The following is a 17,658-nucleotide window of genomic DNA, read 5'->3' on the forward strand; positions in this document are numbered from 1 at the left end:
TCTTCTGAGCCTCACATCTGAAAAGCAGCACTGCTTGGTGCCTTACTGGATCCAACTTTATATCCATACCTACATCAGGAAGCACACACAGTCTCCTCTTCCACCAATTCCCTTGCACTGGACACATCTGCTTGCAGCCAGACCCACACATGTCTCTGTGCACTGTGCTGTCAGCACTTCTGGCTCTAAGAAAAAAACCAGTTTGGCTCTGCACAAGTCTGCCCAGCTGCAGTTAGGTTGAGCTCTGAGACACTTTGCCTACAATATGGGTGTAACTTGCAAGCAGGACATGCTCCATCAACAGGAGCTTCATTTCTTTGGTTCTCTACAGACCCTGGCAGAGCCCTCTGTTAGGGCACCTTCACCCTTGAAAGCAACTAATAAAGGATAGGGCTGATGCTCCCTGGGGCAGAAATAGCCTTTTTGTGCAACTCTGGACTTTCCAGCCTGGTATCTGTAATGAAGATATGTAGGTAAGTATCGTTCCAGAGCCTCTAGGCTGCCTATAAAGAAGAGGCAGAGGCAGCACAGGATATGAAGGGAGACCCATAAAGCCCTTCACATTGCTCCACACTGCCAACTTCATTTCTTTATGATACACAGCTGAAACATCCATCTAGTGCCTACTCCTTTCATTTGGGACTAGCTATGGGAGAGACTACATCTCTCTTCCAAACCCTTCCCCTTCACACACTCTTATCTCCAATGCATTCTACGAAGTGAGAGCCAAGGGAAAAAAAAGAAACAAAGTCAAAAAACGGAAAGAGAAACAAAAGAAAGAAGAGGTGGAATATAGGAAGGCGGGTAGGAAAAGGCACAAAGGTGCACAAGGAAAAGACAGTGAAGCAATAGGAGAAACATGGACTGAAAACAAAAGATGAGCAGAGTAAATGGGGAAGCCACATCACAGCCTATCAACAGGGACTTTCAGAAGGACTCAATACTAGCATGTATGTCTTGAAGCCATCGAAGGAGTGTGGATAAGAGATGCACAAAAAGGACTGACTTTGATACCTGGCAAGCATTTTTCATTCTGTACTCAGCTTTGTAAAACACACGCCAAGAGCCTGCTGGATATGAACAAGCACAGTGGTGTGAAAACAACATCTGTATCCTGCAAGGCTGCTATGAGGGGTCTACTGGTTTGGGGAATCTGATTATCTCTTCTCTCACATTTTTCTTAGCCAAAATGAACACTGAACAGTGGTGTGAGGAGCTAGAAAGACATGAGAATTTCCTTCTAGTTGTGATTTAAGATCATATGAGCCTTTCCAGCAAGATTATTTGAATTGCCCTTCTCAGTCACTCTAATTGTTCTGAACACAGCTAAAACTGAGACATCTGCTTGAATTTTCCCCTTGTACTAGATAAGCTAAACAATATCCTGCTTTCTCTCTTGGCCAGTCAAGTACTAGAACAGCATTAGGAACAGAAGTTACGAAAAATTAATGTTACAGCAAAATCTCTCTACAAGTCACCTTATGAATGGCAAGACACCTTATAGCACTGTCAAAACCTACCCTGTTTTGGGCAGGTTACCTTATGCTTTGGATCTGCCTGAGACAGAGGTAATTTTCCCAACAGGAGCCCTCACAATGCTGTGCTTTGTGTGGGTAGCTAGAAAGAACTTGATAACATGCCAGTGTTTTGGCTACTGCTAAGCAGAGTTCCCAGAGCACCAGTGCTGTCTCTCCAACACTCTGCCCTCACCAGTAGGATGGGGTGGGCAAGATCTTGGGAGGGGACCTCATATCCAGGACTGCTGACTCCAATTGACCAAAGGGATCTGAAACTATGACTGTGGCATTTGTCTTCCAGAGCAACTGCTACATGTACTGAAGACCTGCTTCCCACAAAGTGGCTGGACACTGCTTGCTGATGGGAAGTAGGGAATCAATTGTGTTTTCCTTTGATTCTGCACGTGGCCTTAGCTGTTGGTTACTAAACTGACTTTATCTTGACCCACATGGTTTTTTCAATCTTATTTTCTCTCCTCCCATCCTGCTGAGGAGGGGAGAATGATAGAGCAGTTTGGTGGGCAACTGGCATCCAGCCAAGGTCAACCAACTACACTTCACTTACTTCGGATAATTACAGAAGAGAAATGATACCTTAAGACTGAAGCACAACTAATATGCCACTGCTCATATAACTAATTTTCACAACTAACTGGTTACAAATGATCTGTGGACTAGGGAAAACCAGCTCAGGAGAACCATGTATCATACTGAAGAGCAATTTGTGAATGCAGAAAGACAGAATTAATCAAACTAATCCAGTAGTTAAGCATCATTTGCTAAGCTCTCATGGGCAAAGGGAAGAAGTCCCAATAGTGGCATTGGAATCTGTTAGACTACTGAAGGGGGAAACCTTATCCCATGGCTACCAGTCATTTCCACTGAAATCACACCTGACTCCTCAGTGCTGGTCAGGTCTGTGCCAAGCTCCCCTGGCCACCTTGTAGAAAACACTCTGATCCTCTGGCTGACACAGCCAACAACAGCCATGGCCAGGCAGACACCTCCACCTGCAGTGAGTAATGGCCAGGGGAAAACTCCCTTCCTCTGTGCTGGTGGAGGCTCTGCTGTTGTCAACTTAGCCAACAGAAAGTACAAACATGACACATGGAAAAAGCTCCTTGTTTCCACCCCCACCAAACATTCAGCTATCCTGGGATCTTCCCTTATAACAGAGGTGGAGAAGACCTTGTTCTAGCAGCATCTTCTATGACAGATTGCTAGGGATGAAAAGAGAGACGGCTCAGTGTGCTATCAGCTGGAGTGACTGATGGTGTGTCCAATTTCCAGGCAGCAGAGAGCACAGCTGAGGTAAGATCCTGCTGTCTTCACTCCCACATGCCCGTGGCAAAGTCACTGCTTCACCTCCAGGTCCTACATAGCAATCTTAGTAAGCTTCAAGGACTGCTTGTCCATCATTTGTTATTGATCAGCCAGCTCAGTCCCAAACCCCTCCTCCTCTTACAGCCTAGAAAGGCAGTGCCTCCTCTCCCCTCTCTTGCTTCCCCTGGCTTTGCATCACGATAGCTGTTCAAACCACCCACCAGGCACTGGCTTATTTCTGCATCCTTTTCCACCTCTTCCTAAGGGATGAATCCTGCCCAGCATCACGTAGGCCACTCGCACAACTGAATGCAATTGTCTTGAGAACACAGATATAATCTGCCTATTCTCACTGCCTGAACAAAAGTTGAAATAAAGAAAAAAGTATCGGTAGGGAGATAGGATAGTTAGAGCTAAAAAAAGACCTTTTTCCACTACAGAGGATGGTTCTACAGGTAGATGGCATTGCGCTGATTTGACATCCCATATGACAGCAGCCTGTGATCAAACATCAAACTGTCAGACAAGGCGGGCAAAAAAAGAAGAGAGGACAAGAGAAGTTTTCTGACAGATGTGACTTATAAGCCATCCTGCAACAGAAGGTCTGCTTTGAGATTCAGAGCTGGGCAAACACTGTGAAGCCACTGGAGTCCCCAGTCCCAACACCGGTGACAGAGGACCAGCAGAGCCCGTATGAAGTGCAATGATGAACAGTAAAGGGGTGTGGTTTGTCACACTCCATGAGTATTTCATCTCACAAGCAGCCAAGGCCACCATGTGCTGCTTCAGGAAAAGCCACACTCTCTTCCTGGTTGCAGCCAGCTGGGACTGTGATGCTTTAGGTAAAGGGACTCACACATCCCTGTTCCATGCGCCTTGTCTGTGTCCTACCCTGGACCTCAAACTGGCCTGTCCAGTTAAGCACCCTGTCAGCTGGAGGATTTTTTGGTGGATGTGGCACCACATTCCCTTTTTGCCGGTAACACCAGGCCAGTGCACCACAAAGCACATTTTATCCAGAGCAGGATGGGTACTTCCCTAGCTCACAAGCTACAACTTTTCTTTAAGCTTTTCATTTTCTAGAGAAAACTAAGATAGCTCTGACTGCTTTTTAGTTAAATCCTAAACCAGACATCACCTCCTCAGCTCTTGCAGCTTCCCCCCAGCTGAAAACCCCACTGCAGTACTACTGTGGGAATGCACAGGATGGGGCCAGTGGGGTCACAGTGCACCAGAGAGCCTTGGGATGAGGGCTATGGACCCAGCCTGGTCTGCAGTGGTTGCCTAGGCAATGGCAGCTTTGTGCTGTGGAGCCAGCAAAATGTCAGAGCCTTTGTAAACCGGGTTTTGCCACCCTGAACTCTGCCTTGTGCAGAGCTGCCTCCTCACCAAGGCTTTGGTGTGTCCCACCCCCCTCCAAGGTGCAGCCCCCCAGGCAACCCGCAAGGCGCCAGCTGCTTGTTTTCCCAAGAATCTTTGCCTGAAGCCATGGCTGCGTGTGCAGAAGAAAAGGAATTTTGTTCGCCCCCCAGGATAAGCGGCTGGGCTGCTGCAAGAGCTGCCACCTGCCCAAGTACATCACCTTTCTGCAGCCACAGCCTTTTCAAATCTGGGCCCCAAAGGCATTCTCAAGCAAACATTCAGGTGAACGTGTGGGCGGGTGCAGTGCTCGTTTGTCCTCCCTCTTGTGCAGCAGCACCCCCGCTCAGTGCACAGAGCAGAGACCGCCCTGCCCTGCCCTGCCCTGCCCTGCCCTGCCCTGCCCTGCCCTGCCCTGCCCTGCCCTGCCCTGCCCTGCCCTGGAGGGGCGGCCGGCTCCGGGAGCTGATAAAGCCAAAGACAGGCAGCAATAGACAGACACTGCCCAAGTGGGCTCAGAGGAGAGAAAATGAACAACTCAGAGGCAGAAATGAAGTGATACAGATCCACAATCCGTGGGCCACGGCATAAAACCTCTCCCGCTGTGTTGGGATGGCCATCAGCACAGTTAACCTTCCACTCTAATCACAGTCATTAAATTCCTGCTAGCGCCCCTGTCCTGTGTCAGTCCCCACAGCTCTGTTATCTGTCACCTCCCCACAAGGGATGCGGGCTCCCCACTGCCGCAGCTCTCATTAATGCTGCTCTGGCTGGCTGATGAGGCAAGTGGCAGCCGGCTCCCAAGTCCAGATGAGTTTTGTAGACAGCAGGGAATGTTTATCCAACATGGAGAGGATGAAAGTACAAACAAAGAGAGACTATACAATTACTCAGGCATTGCACAGGGCCAGTCTCATCAAAGATGGAATGGTTGGAGAAGGTTAGGGAAAAGGAATTAATCTGAAGTGACAACCCAGGGAGCTAATTTAGCAAATGGGTCTGGGCCCTGGCCCAGTGCAAATTTCAGGGGTCTGTCTGGCAGGTAGACAGCCTCCTCTAAGGAGGGGAAAGCCAGGAATATGTAAAGCTGGCCCAGTTCTGGCCCAAGCCTGTGTATGAGAAGGTACAGAGGAGACAGCAGCCTCAGGTCGCCTTGAGGGGAACAATGAAGATTAAACTTTCCTATTGCACCAAGAGCTTCTCGTTCCTCTTTCTCTTGCAGCCTCAGGTCACGGATGGGTTCCAGCTCATTAAGTGCACAGTTATTCTGCCACTATCCCCCATAACCATAACCACCAGCCCAACTTAGATCTTTCCTCCACAATGCAACCTGCTTGCAGTATTAGATGGCTTTTCATTTCTCTTTAATGTTAGAGCAGAGCCCTGGGACGGGTATAAAACACACAGAGAGAAACAAGCAACTTAAAAGGCTTTTTATTTTTTAAGCAAAGATCTGGTTTGGGGAGGCTGCTTTGAATCCCCAAGCAATGAAAATAATTTTCAGTTGGAATGCAGTATTTCAGTGCCTTTTCTACACTGCAAGAATTCATGGAAGAAAAAAAAGTTGACCAAGCAAATAGCCCAAAACCTTGTGGCATCTGCCCACAACCAAACCACCTGAGGCTGTGACCTCACTGAGGTCCACGCATTTTCCCCTCTGAATTGTCGCTCAGCAATGCCACTGCCTAAGCCCACCTGAACAATATCCTCCAGGACATTACAGCCTCTTTGCTGAGACACAGAGTAGAGGCTTCACAAGAAGGTTGCTCCAAGTTGCTATCATATGCGCTTTCCTGGGTCAGTGGCTCCAAGCTGTCAAGCTGCTTATATGGTTTTAATCAAAAGTTAATTCTTATTCTACTGGAACTGGTGCGTCTGTTGTGCCGCTCAGCCTGCTCTGCAGCACTGGGAACAATCAGCTCTGGTGGAAGTGCATCTGCCCATCTTGCTGGGAGCCCCCACACATTGCTTAGGAAACCAAATTCCCCCAGACCGCTTGCAATCCCTCCAGTAATGCCCTAGGAAGCTGCTGAACAGGAAGATTTGGAGGAGGCACGGCACTAGCCAATTAATAAGCAGCACTCTGACTCTCACCCAGCCCCATTTTCAGCAGCTGCAGCAAGCAAATTTAATTCAAATGTTCCCAGGTGCCTTGCAAAGCGTCTTGCTACTTGGGGATCTTCACATTACATATGCCAAGAGCTCCCTGAGCAAACCAGGGAGTGTGAAATGAAAACCAGCAAATTAAATTGCAACCACTGGGCATCCCAGCTGGTTGCCTTTTGGATTCCAGCTCAGCAAGAGTTAATTCTCCTCTTCCATCCTCTCTTTCCCCTGACAACCCCTCACTAACCCAAGATAGCAGGCTGCCACATGCATTCATGCTTAAGGTGCTGAAGAGCCCCTGCCATGACCACTGAAGCTGCAGAGCTCCCAGGAGTGGGGGAGAAGGTGGGCTGGCTGGGTGAGCTTTCACCAGCTTGATGCTGGCAATAAATCAGCGTTTTTGGCCGTGTGTAAGGCCCATTTCACCTAAGGAGAATATTCCACTTTAAGCCAAGCTCTCTAGGAAGATTTTTGTGCCACCAGAGCTAGTGCCTGGAAAGCCAGTGTATCCAGTGAGGAGTGTGCACAGCCAAACAGCAGCTCCGCACTCAGGCAGACAAATCCCCTTTCTTAAGAGCTCTCCAGTCAGTAACACTTTTAGGCTTTTGAGCTTTCCAGTTATATTCACTAAGGTCACTATGTTTTACGGTCTAGCAATGGAACAGAAGGACGCATAGCTCAGACCAGGTGCTCCAGCACAGAGAAGGAGGTGTGACAAAGCAGCAGAATCTGCAGGACATGGGAGAGGCTGATGGAGCAAAAGGGAAGGACTGAAAGGTCAGAAGGTGTCACAAGTGAGATGTCACAGTGAAAGCACTGGGAAGGCAGCATATGAATAGGGGGAAGCAGGAGGCTGGATGTGAGAGGGGATGTGATCCTCTGGGACAAGGAAATGAAAAGGCCTCCACAAGACCTCAGTTTGGCTCACGGAGGTGGAGACCTCACCATGAAATGCAAGTGTTTTCATTGGAGAAAAGCCAGGAGGAGGCAATACCTTTTCCAATGTGTCTTAGTTTCAGCCAGGACAGGGTTCATTTTTTACAGTAGTATCACAACAAAGTGTTTCCTTCTTGTGCTCGACAGAAGTGGGAACAAAGCTTTCTTCTCTTCTCCTCTCTCTGCCTTTCCTTATTCAGTCCCAGGCCACCATGATGACACCTGTAGCCATTTCTAAGAGCCTTCCCATGCATGTAACTGGGCTACAGCAGGATTTTGGTATCATACTCCTCTAAAACACAGCACTGAATAGTCACAACTCTGTTGTGATGCTGCAAAATATTAACAGCAGTAACCAGTGGGGTATGAACCAAACTGGGTATGTATGTTTAAATTTGCATGGCACTCAGCTCCCTTCATGTTGTAACTTAAAGTAGAAAAATGATTTTCCCTTTTCTTGGTCCCTTTTAGTAGGAGCTCAATGAAAGACAGAACCAGATTCTAAGAGAATTCAATCTAATTCAAAAAGATAAGTTTTACACACTGTGCAAAAAGGAAAAAAACCCTCAACTTACTGGAGAAGGATAAAACCCACAAATTTGTTCGCTGAGTTGCAGTGCTGATAATAGCAAAACTTGGCTCAGAGGGAAGATCTACTATGACATACTGCCTTCATTATTAGAGGCTCCCCCGGGTCCTGTATTATTATTAAGTACTGACAACGTGCTCCATGCAGTGTGAGTAACAAACAAAGGCTGTCCCACCCCAGAGAGCTCACAATCAAATGGAGACATAAACCTGGAGCCTACTGTGCAGAACTAGAGAAGAAAGATACCCTTGAATATTTTTAATTATTTTGTTTTCTATCTACTGTAAACAAAATTCTCCATGCAAAATGCATTTATTTCCCAGCTACCAATGAATAGCACAAACCACCAATTTTACGTGTCCCTGTTTTTCAAAAATGTTGAATGTGGGCTCTTTGCTGGGCATGGATGAAAGTACCTGGCAATCCTGCTAAGATAATGTGCTCTTTAAAAACATCAAACTCTTTTCCCTAACCTTCTCCAACCAGTGATGTCTTCGGATTTTGCTCAGTTCTCTCCCCCAGCCCCCAACCCCCAGTATGATTTCCCTTCAAACTCAGAAACCTTGAAACCCACTTCTCTTCCCCTGCAGAGTTCATACAGCCCAAATAGCTTAGTTAGTTTGACAGGATGAAAGCTCTTCTGCAACACCAACAGCCAATGACTTTTTCCTGCTGCTCCTGCCTGGAGAGCTCTTCAGGTTATTCCCCTTTTTCCATACAACTGAGGAGAATGGAACTCCACTCATTTGAATCTTTGGCCTACAAAATCTACACCATCAACTAATGACTATAAGGCATTGTTCCCACTAAAACCCCATTCAAAGCACTGGTTATGAACAGCCCAATAGGGACAGCAGGGCTTTGAAAGACCTTGACTGTATCCAACCCCAGAGGCAAAAATGAACACCGAGCTGTGCACTTGGCCTGTCTCTTCCATTCAGTGGGGAAGGTGCAAGACCATCAGGATGTGCCAATTTCATCACTTTCAGCTCTTAATCAGCAAGGAAACATTGTTGTAATTGCCTCCTGAACGGCTGGGGCTCCAGGAGAGCAGACCTTACCTGCCGGACTTCCAGGCGGTACTTGAGGATGGGATCCACAGCATCAGGCTCCTTCTGGGTCCACTGCAAGACGTAAGAGTAATTCTTGGATTGCCTCTGGCTCAAGGTGGGGTTGGGAGTGTCATAGTAAAACTCTGGGCTATAAGCTTTTGCTGGAGGGGAAAAAAAGAAAAAAGAGGGAGGAAAGTAAAAGAGTGAGATCAAGGGGAACAACAATTACAAAGAGACATGGTGAGAGTGGAAGAGGCCCCACTTACCCAGCTTATCAACCTGCCTCTAACACAATGGACACCTTTACTGTTGCATTAACGTGCCACTATTTTCTATGAATCACCCCTGCTTTCACAGCCTAAACTGTTGGGAGGATTAGCAGCCCTGCAACACCAGCAGGGCACAACCAGCACCTGAGAAGGTGGAAACAACTTCAGTTCTCCAGCTGGAACCAGCTCTAATCTTTTCTCTCTTGCTTTGTAGTTTAGATTGAAGTAACAGCTTTAAACTGGCATTTCTCCCATTTCATCTGCTGCTTTACAGAGACTCCTGCTAACAAACGCCGAGGAAAGATCATTTGGCCAGTAGGTCACAGGAAAAGTGTTATTTATCACACAGAGACCATGGCATTAAAAAGGAGACCTTGCTCCTTTTGCATCTCCCCTGCCTTGGCAATACAGTGCTCCGGCCTCTTTGTAACACAACAGTCAACTCAGCAGCAAAGAGGACACTGACCTCAGCCTGGGTAAAAAGCAGCAGGAGCTTTGGCAGGGGCAGAGATGTCTTTTTTAAACCCACGTCTCTCCTTAAAAACAAAGTGTAGCAGGAGAAGGGAAACACAGAAGGAAAGACGTACCAGAGAGAAAACGAGCAGTTCAGAGAAGAGGGGACTTCCTACCATTTCCCCAGCAGTTTCTGTTTTGAATCACTACCAAACAGAATTTGAAGGCTTCTGCCATGCAGCCCAGCAGCTGGTGGACTGATGTACAGGGAGCACAGCCAACTCGAGGTCTTACCCACAACTGGTTTTGCCCTATTTGAAATTACAGTAATTTTACCCAGTGAACTTCAATTTTTGGCAGGCCCTGTCCTGAGCCAGGCAGGAGTTGGAGCTGAATGAAAGCCCAGGTGTCTGGGTTCAGTTCCAGTCTGAACCAGCAGAAACCAGAAAGATGCCTGGGCAGCAAGGGACGCTGGAGAGCAGAACAGGAATAAACACCATCTCCCCAGGATGTCTGCTGTACCCTTCCACTTGAATCACAGACCCTGCCATTCTCTGTGGTTATAATTAGGCTCGACAGGACTCAATGTTTATTTTTTATGAACTCAGATGTATAATATTGATATTTATTTCCTAGTCTTTTTTCTCTTATTATTTTTATTGACTTGAATTTTTGCGCTAGCAAGAAGTTCAGAACCACCTCAGAGACTAACTGCTGCTTATTCAACTTGTATTGACTATGGAAGTCAAGCTTTATAATGGATTTCGAAATAAAATCAGAACTGATGATAATCATCATCTTGCATGATATTAATTCGTTAATAATTGACTCCAAGTTGGAAATAGATGCTAGAAAAAAAAAAAAAGCACTTTTTGATAGAAATGCTGCATATCAAAATACTTTCAGAACTTCCTTCTGGAAGCTTTTACTACTGCTGGAAAGTTTTGTCTTTTGCTTACAGCTGATGAGAAGAGCTGAAGATTATCCACATTTCTCTTTCAGGCTCTTCTGTGCTTGTGGCTAGTGAGGGAGCAGATGATGAACAGTATGGGCTGCCCTGATAACTTCCTCAGGAGGACTGGGTTGGATGTTTCACTATCCTTCCAAAACATCTTGGGAAGTTCATCACTCATCCATAGAAGGAAAGAATCCCATCAGATACATGTACTGTATTTTCAGTGCACCTGAACACCTCACAGTCAAAAAATGAGCCACTTTCTGACACATAGGAAGGTTTATAGTATTTTTTTTCCACAGAGAAGAAATAGAAACAAAAAGAGACCATGTCATTTTCTCTGCTCAAATAGGAAGGCTGTGGCTGATGGGAATTAAAACTCCAGCAATCCTGAGACCAAGTAGAGCAGTCTAGTCACTGGAGTATTTTTCAGGTTGCTCTACAGGCTTGGAAGGTCTAATTAATTTGTAACTGTCCAGGAGACAGGCAGAGTTGTCTGGAGTTGAACAGCTACCATCAGATATCAATGTCTTGGAAAAGGAGAAGGGATGCAGGAAAAATAAAGGGTTTGTGGCTTTCCTGATCAGTGCTCTCTAGGCATGAATCCCACTTTCTGCTGAGGGGATCTTATCTCAGGCACAGCATGGCACACGGGGTGCCAATATGTATTTGTTGCTGCCACCAGCAAGAAATTCCTGGGAGCATTCCCAGGCTTGACAGGGATGCAGTTTTCTGTGATGTCTCATAGAGTTTTTCTGTCACTTAGTGATGAGAGCATTACAAGCATATGAAAAGGGTAGAGAAGGTAGAGGGGGCCAAAGCTCTCAAGCAAAATTCGCTGCCAGACAAATGCCAGGAAATCTCAAAGGGTGAGAGCAAGGTCCTGAAAGGGGACCCAAATAGTAGAAGTAGTTTGGGTTCCCCCATTTCTGTAAGCATCCCAGAGTTACAGCATACCTGAGCTTTGCCAAACCCTGCAGGAAAGACCTGCTTCAAAATCAGGCTTGTCTGGATGTTACTCATTCTCATTTTTTCAACCCAGGCTTGAAAAGTATTATGAATTGGTCCTGGACTCAAACCCAAGTACTTGGACAGAATTTATTGCTTATTAAGGCAACTTCATGGGAGAGCTTTTCTAGAAACCTGTGCCCAAGTCAGGTTCTGGGGTCATGGGAAAAGCAGATTTAATGATCAGCTGCAGAGGCCAGGTCAGATGTGCAGTTTTAGATGCTGTAAGTCTGCCATACCTCTTTGCAGTTGCAGGGGCTGGAGAGGAGTCCTGTTAGAGTGGATAATGGATTCAAAGAAAACTGTGAGCAGCAAATCCACTGTGTACTAGTGTCCATTCCCAGCTCATTTTTTTTCTAGAAAGCACTGTGAGATGCAGAAGGACAAGAGTCATAGGAAAGGCACAGGAATACATAATATAGTTTTTGTTTCTTTATTTGTTTGCTTTTAAAGAGGAAATCAGATTGTTTGGAGCCTTTTGGAGCGATGTACAGAGCTTTCCACTTCCCCTTTGTCAATACCTATCAATGACACAGGTTGTCCAAGCTTGAAAGCAGATGGTAGCCTCGAGCTTAAGTCCTGTAAGTAGTCAAACACTGCTAAAATGTAACAGTGGCTAGCACTTTGCTGCAGGTCCATCTGCCTGAATGATGGAGACAGATATCCCTGCTGGCTTATGGAAAGTCATTCCTGCTGAACAGAATGCTGGGCACAGAGGAAGCCATAGAGGCACTGTACTGGCACAAATTTATGAGGGGCAAGCTTCCCATGACTCCATCCAACAGCTTGCTCTGATGTACATTCTGTGACTTACCAGACACCTGGAAGAGGCAGGCAGAGACCCCCACATCATTGGAGATGGTGCACTCGTAGCTGCCGCTGGTCTCCCGGCTGACACTGTCCACCTTGAGCTCCGAGTAGTCCTGCTGCTCGGCCAGGGGCTGCGCCAAGAGGCTCCCGTTGAAGCGCCAGACGGAGGTGGCCACCTTCATGGGGCTGCCCTTGAGCATGGTGCAGCGCAGGGTGACGCTGTGCCCCATGCCCTGCCGTACATCCTGGAAGGCCGGCTCCACCACGGGGGGGACTGGAGACCCAACAGAGCAACAGACAGGGATGCCATCAGGGAGCAGCTGCCTCACCCAGCACGGTCACCCTGACCACCTCTGACAAGACAGGTACCCATGATTTCCAAGGGGTTGAAGCCAGGATCCATCACATCAAAAGCAACAGTCATCTGACATTCCCTTCTGACTGGGCTGGGGCCACATTCTATCTCCCTCCCACTTATGAGGTAGGGGTAACCTTTAGCAAGTACTCATCCCATGCTGAGCACTGCTTGGAGGAGCTACCAAGCTCTGCCCTCTCATGTGAGAAGTGCAATGCCAGTGACTGTATCACTGCTGGGATTCAATCCTCAGATCTAATTAGAATGACTGGTCCTTTTATACAGCATTAAATTCACCCCTTGAACAGGCAGGTAAGTTCCCAAGCAGTCACTTCTTTACGTCAGTGTTTGGAAGTGCTATCAAGGACACTGTGTTTAGATGGAGAGATCTACAGTGGCTCTCCCCACAGACCTGAAAGGGTTTTGGAGGGCCTGTCCTAAATATATCAATACAACACATCACAGACGGGCTCTAGGGACTCTGGGTCCTATTTTTATCTCTGGCAACCATTCCCTGATGTTGGGAGGTGAGTCACATCTATCCATGTCAGCTTCTCTGCCAGTAGTGTGAGAATAGGAATGATGATGTGTGTTCACCTCCTTAGCAAAGGGAGACTACTACGACTTTTGCACTTCTTTAGCACTTGTAAAAATTTATGGGAGCCTCATGATTTGGGCATGGTTGAGGCACAGCAAGGAGAAAGCCTGATTGGTATTGTTTAGGTTATTCCTTATTTAATGCAATGAGAGAGGACTTAAATCTGCACTGTATCTGATCGACATGTTTCACTTGCAATAAACTCTTAATTAAAACATTCCAGTGTGGGGATAACCAGAAGCTGTCCATCTAAAATGAGAAAAGCTTCCTGAACACAAAACAGCTGAATGTAAAAGAGGGAGAACTGATTTATAGGAGCTTCAGCACAACTACAACTGACCTTCTCCAGGTTCAAAGCAGGTGCTCTTCCACAGGCACTTTCTATGCCCTATGGATTGACAGAGCATCTGCCTTCTCTAAAGGTCCACAGAGTTGCCAAGCACATCCAGGCCCAAAAACCTGCAACACCAAGCATCTGCAGTGCCACAGACACAGGTCCACCAACAACCATGGGTCACTCAGCATCCCTGCTGCCCTGAACAGAGCCAGGCTGGGAAGGGCTCCAGCACACTAGTCTCCTCCCATAGCCTGACCCCAGCAAGACCCAACAGCTTTGTGACACTAGTGACACCTTTGTCTTCACCACAGATAAAAGTGGTGCAGGCACTGTCCCACAGATGGGCATGCAGTGTCCCATCTCCAGGGGGCACAAATGCATCTGTGGTTATCCCATCTACAATCATCCCCACCATCCTCTCCACTTGGTAGCCTGTGTTTGACGTAACTGATTGTCTTTACAGTACCTTGTTCTCAACTCAAGTCTCTGGGCTCTTTGTTGCACTTAGGTGGATTAAAAGCAGCCCTTGCCTGAGCTGAGGCTGCCGTGCTGAGTGGCATGGTCAGCTCATTACAGATGAGCTTTCCTGGGGATGTGTCTCTGCAAGTGCTTCAAGTGCTGACTTGCCTTTGGCTCACACGTCTTCCACCTCACAGTGAGAATAATGTGAGAAGTTGTTTGATTAGACCTAGTGCCATGCATGTGTCATCTCCATCCCTAGCTGCTATCCCATTTCTTCAGTCACATCTGATCCTTAATTGAAGCCAGTGGGGTCTCACATGATAATCTGGGCCAGCTGGTGATATAGGGAAAAAATGAGAAAAAGGGGAGAGAAGAGAAAAAAGAAGGCTCGAAAAAATGGCGCCATCACTTCAGAGGTACTCAGAGCAGTCTGTCTCCTGAGGAGGAGAGAGAAGGGTGGGAGAGCAGCTTCCCTCACTGCATCTAGCTGTGCCAGGTATGGGGCTGGGACAGAGGAAAAGGTCTGAAACTGGACAAAGTTCCTCCTGCAAGGATGTGCCCTCCTGGGCCTCACTGTGGGAGTGTCTGGGGCTGGTAAAGGGTCACAGAGAAATAGGGCTGGAGTGCTCCAGAGGCTTCATTAGGTCACTGGAACAGCAGGGCAGCCAAGGATGCAGAAGATCCTTAATCTTCTTCATCTGGAAAATGGGATTTACTTGATTTGCACTGGGACAGGCTACGGGACTATGTTACCATCTTGTAAAGGGAATGTCTGAAAGTGTCTATCAATTAAAAACTGATTACATTTTCTCCTCTTGTCTCTGGCATTAGGAAACATCAATGAGCATTAACTCTGCAGGTAGTCCTGGTGCTACTGAGTTTTTGGGAGAGACAGCTGAAGGAGGTTATCCCATCACTACAAAGTATAGAGAACTACACCAGGGGTCAGTTATGCCCCAAGGTTCCCAATGGATATGAAAACAAAGGAAGGTCAACAGCAATTACAGAGCCAGACATCAGCGCTGGCCTCCAGTGCCTACTAGGGAGTTCACACTTGTTCAAGGAGGTTATACACAAAAGGCAGACTCACCACAAAAGCAGGGATTCAGTCTGTAAAACCTCACTGCTAACAACACAGCCTTTTCTGTTTCTGTTCTTTTTCCCTGGCTTAAAGGCAAAAGAAAGCTTGTTTAAATGAGCTGGTGCTCCTACTCCCCAGAAGCAGGAACTGAACAGCTCCAGTACACCTGAACATGGGGACTGTCTTGAAGGAGACACCTGTGATATGAGCCCTACACAGACACCTTTAGGGAGCTGCAGAAAGGATAACAATTTTCAAGGTGCCTCTTATTCTTACAGGGAAGCAGCATTCCTGCTGTCTACAAGGAAGTTGTATTTGGCTATTCTGGCTTGCTAAGCTGCTATGATGCTCTTTAAGTTTTTAGCCCAGTTCCAAAGGTGACTCCTTATCCAGAGGCTCCTCAAATTCCTTTCTATCTCTCCCTTGAAATCCAGCACCTGGAATTCAGAAGTGCTCTTTTAAGCAGCCTCCACACTGCAGGCAGCAAGTTGCTCTTGCTACGTTTCCAGAAGGTAAAAAAAAACCCCTCTGTGCACATAGAGAACTTCAGGATCCCCTGGCAAGAAACACAGCAAACAAATACAGACAATTACTGTTCTCTCTCAGCATATAGCCTAACTCTAGAAGAGCTGGCTGGCAAGAGCAGTGACAAAAGGGGTAAAGAGGCAATATTGAAGTGAGGGTCCTTCACCAACCTTGTTAAGATGAGGCTGCTGCGAAACACAAGGCAGGGTGGTCTGCCTTTGCTGCAGAATTAGCTAGTTAGGGGCAATTCCAGTCAGCCTACTGGACAGGCAACCTACTCCAGTGTTCCAGGCAGCCTAAAGCAAAGCTGGGCTGCAGGAAGCTCCTTGCTGTGAGTCAGAGCAGATGCTTTGCACCGAAGGGCTGCTAAGCTAATGTTGCTCACAGTGATGAAGGGCAGCAGTGAGGGAAGTACAACAGTGAAATGTCAAGCACCAAGGAGTGCTGCTTTGTGTCCCAATAACCTCTTATTTTCTTAGTTTTACTGAAAATAACCAGAATGGAAATGCTTATCCTGCTAGATGAGTGAGACAGTTTAGACTTATGGTCTGTTTCAGTTTTAGCCTTTAGAAAGAGTAAAACTAAACTAGGGCTCTTCCTTACAAGAGCCAGAGCTCAATGGAGAGACCACAGTTTCTCCTTTCACTGTCACTGTGCTGTCCTGCTTGGGCATAGCTCAGCAAGGGATACTTGGCCCTTGCAAAGCTGTCAGATTGCTGCAGGTTCCCATAGAATTCAGATGCCTCCAGAAGGCAGAGATGTTTCTTTCACCAGTGATGAAGTCGGACAAGATAGTAGAGATGCACTTCAAAGCTTTTTACTTGTGGAGTAAATAGAGAAAAAAAAAAATTCGCCTAAATTAGAAACTGGCAACGTTTTCATGAGGCTGCTGAATACAGTATGGATGAAAGGTAAAGAAAGGCTCCTGCTGGAGTGGACTCATGCACAGAAATCAGTGACAAGCTTAAAGACAAACCAGCATCTGCAGAACAAGGGAACACTGAGTGAACAGACCTCACACAAATTGTTCAAGCAATAACTGAGAAGGCTGAATATCCTAGACACCACAGGACAACACTACTACACAAGACACATGCAAACTCTGCTTCCTCGCTGCAGTTTGGTAACTGTGAATAGCATAACCTGATCAAATCTCAAATCCTGGCTTATTTTGGAAAGGTTGTTAGAACTTGTGAACTCTCTCATAATCTGCTTTCTGACTCACAAGCAGCCTTGTCCCCTATGTAGCCATCTACAGCTGACAACAGCTATCTCTGTGGGTGGTGAGCTGACAGTATTGTACCTCTAGTGTGTGCAGTTGCCATGGGTTGCCACATTCTTATTTTGCTACAGGAATTTACTTCCCACAACATTTCCTCTGCTGCAAAGAGCACCACAGCACAGCAATGTCATGGGGAAATGGAGAGGCACGAAAAGAAAGATTCTTTAATCAAGGTCACACACACACACACAGATGAGACAAAAGCAGAACAGGAGTCCTGTATCCTGTAACCAGGATACAGGTTCCATATTGGGACTTATATCCTGGTCTTCCATTCTTAGCCCAGTCTTCCTCATCTGTGAGAAACACCCTCTCCTGTATCCTCCAGAACCAGTCTTTACATTTTTATTTAAATCTAGACAGTGCAGTATGTAACACAAGTGATGAAAATAGCAAGCTGTGCTAGATTAGAAAGCTGTTTAATTTCATCCCACCCTACTGACTGACTACCTCAAAGCTTAGCCATGCACCACAGCACCAGTGGGACTCCTGACTTTGGTCTTCATCATGTCCCTTGGTGAGACCCAACTGACTATTCATTTGTAGGATTAACATTGCAAACAACACACAAGATAACCTGGCATGAAAGACTGCACATAGTGGTCAGTTAAAATTCTTGGCTGTGTCTTGTTATCTGAAGA

At 46.7% G+C, this 17,658-nt stretch overlaps 1 protein-coding gene across 1 annotated transcript in view; it reads right to left on the reverse strand.

Annotated features, from left to right (window-relative positions):
• Nucleotides 1-17,658, reverse strand: part of MDGA1 (MAM domain containing glycosylphosphatidylinositol anchor 1) — a 139,387-nt gene that overhangs the window by 34,047 nt on the left and 87,682 nt on the right. Inside the window, exons 9-10 of the mRNA XM_083857414.1 lie at nt 12,382-12,651; nt 8,892-9,043 (exon numbers count right to left, since the gene is read on the reverse strand). Of these exons, the coding sequence (XP_083713540.1) occupies nt 8,892-9,043; nt 12,382-12,651 (422 nt within the window). The remainder of the gene's footprint in view (nt 1-8,891; nt 9,044-12,381; nt 12,652-17,658) is intronic.

Source organism: Zosterops lateralis (assembly GCF_965231275.1).
Source record: "Zosterops lateralis genome assembly, chromosome: 3".
In the NCBI taxonomy this organism is placed as follows: domain Eukaryota; kingdom Metazoa; phylum Chordata; class Aves; order Passeriformes; family Zosteropidae; genus Zosterops; species Zosterops lateralis.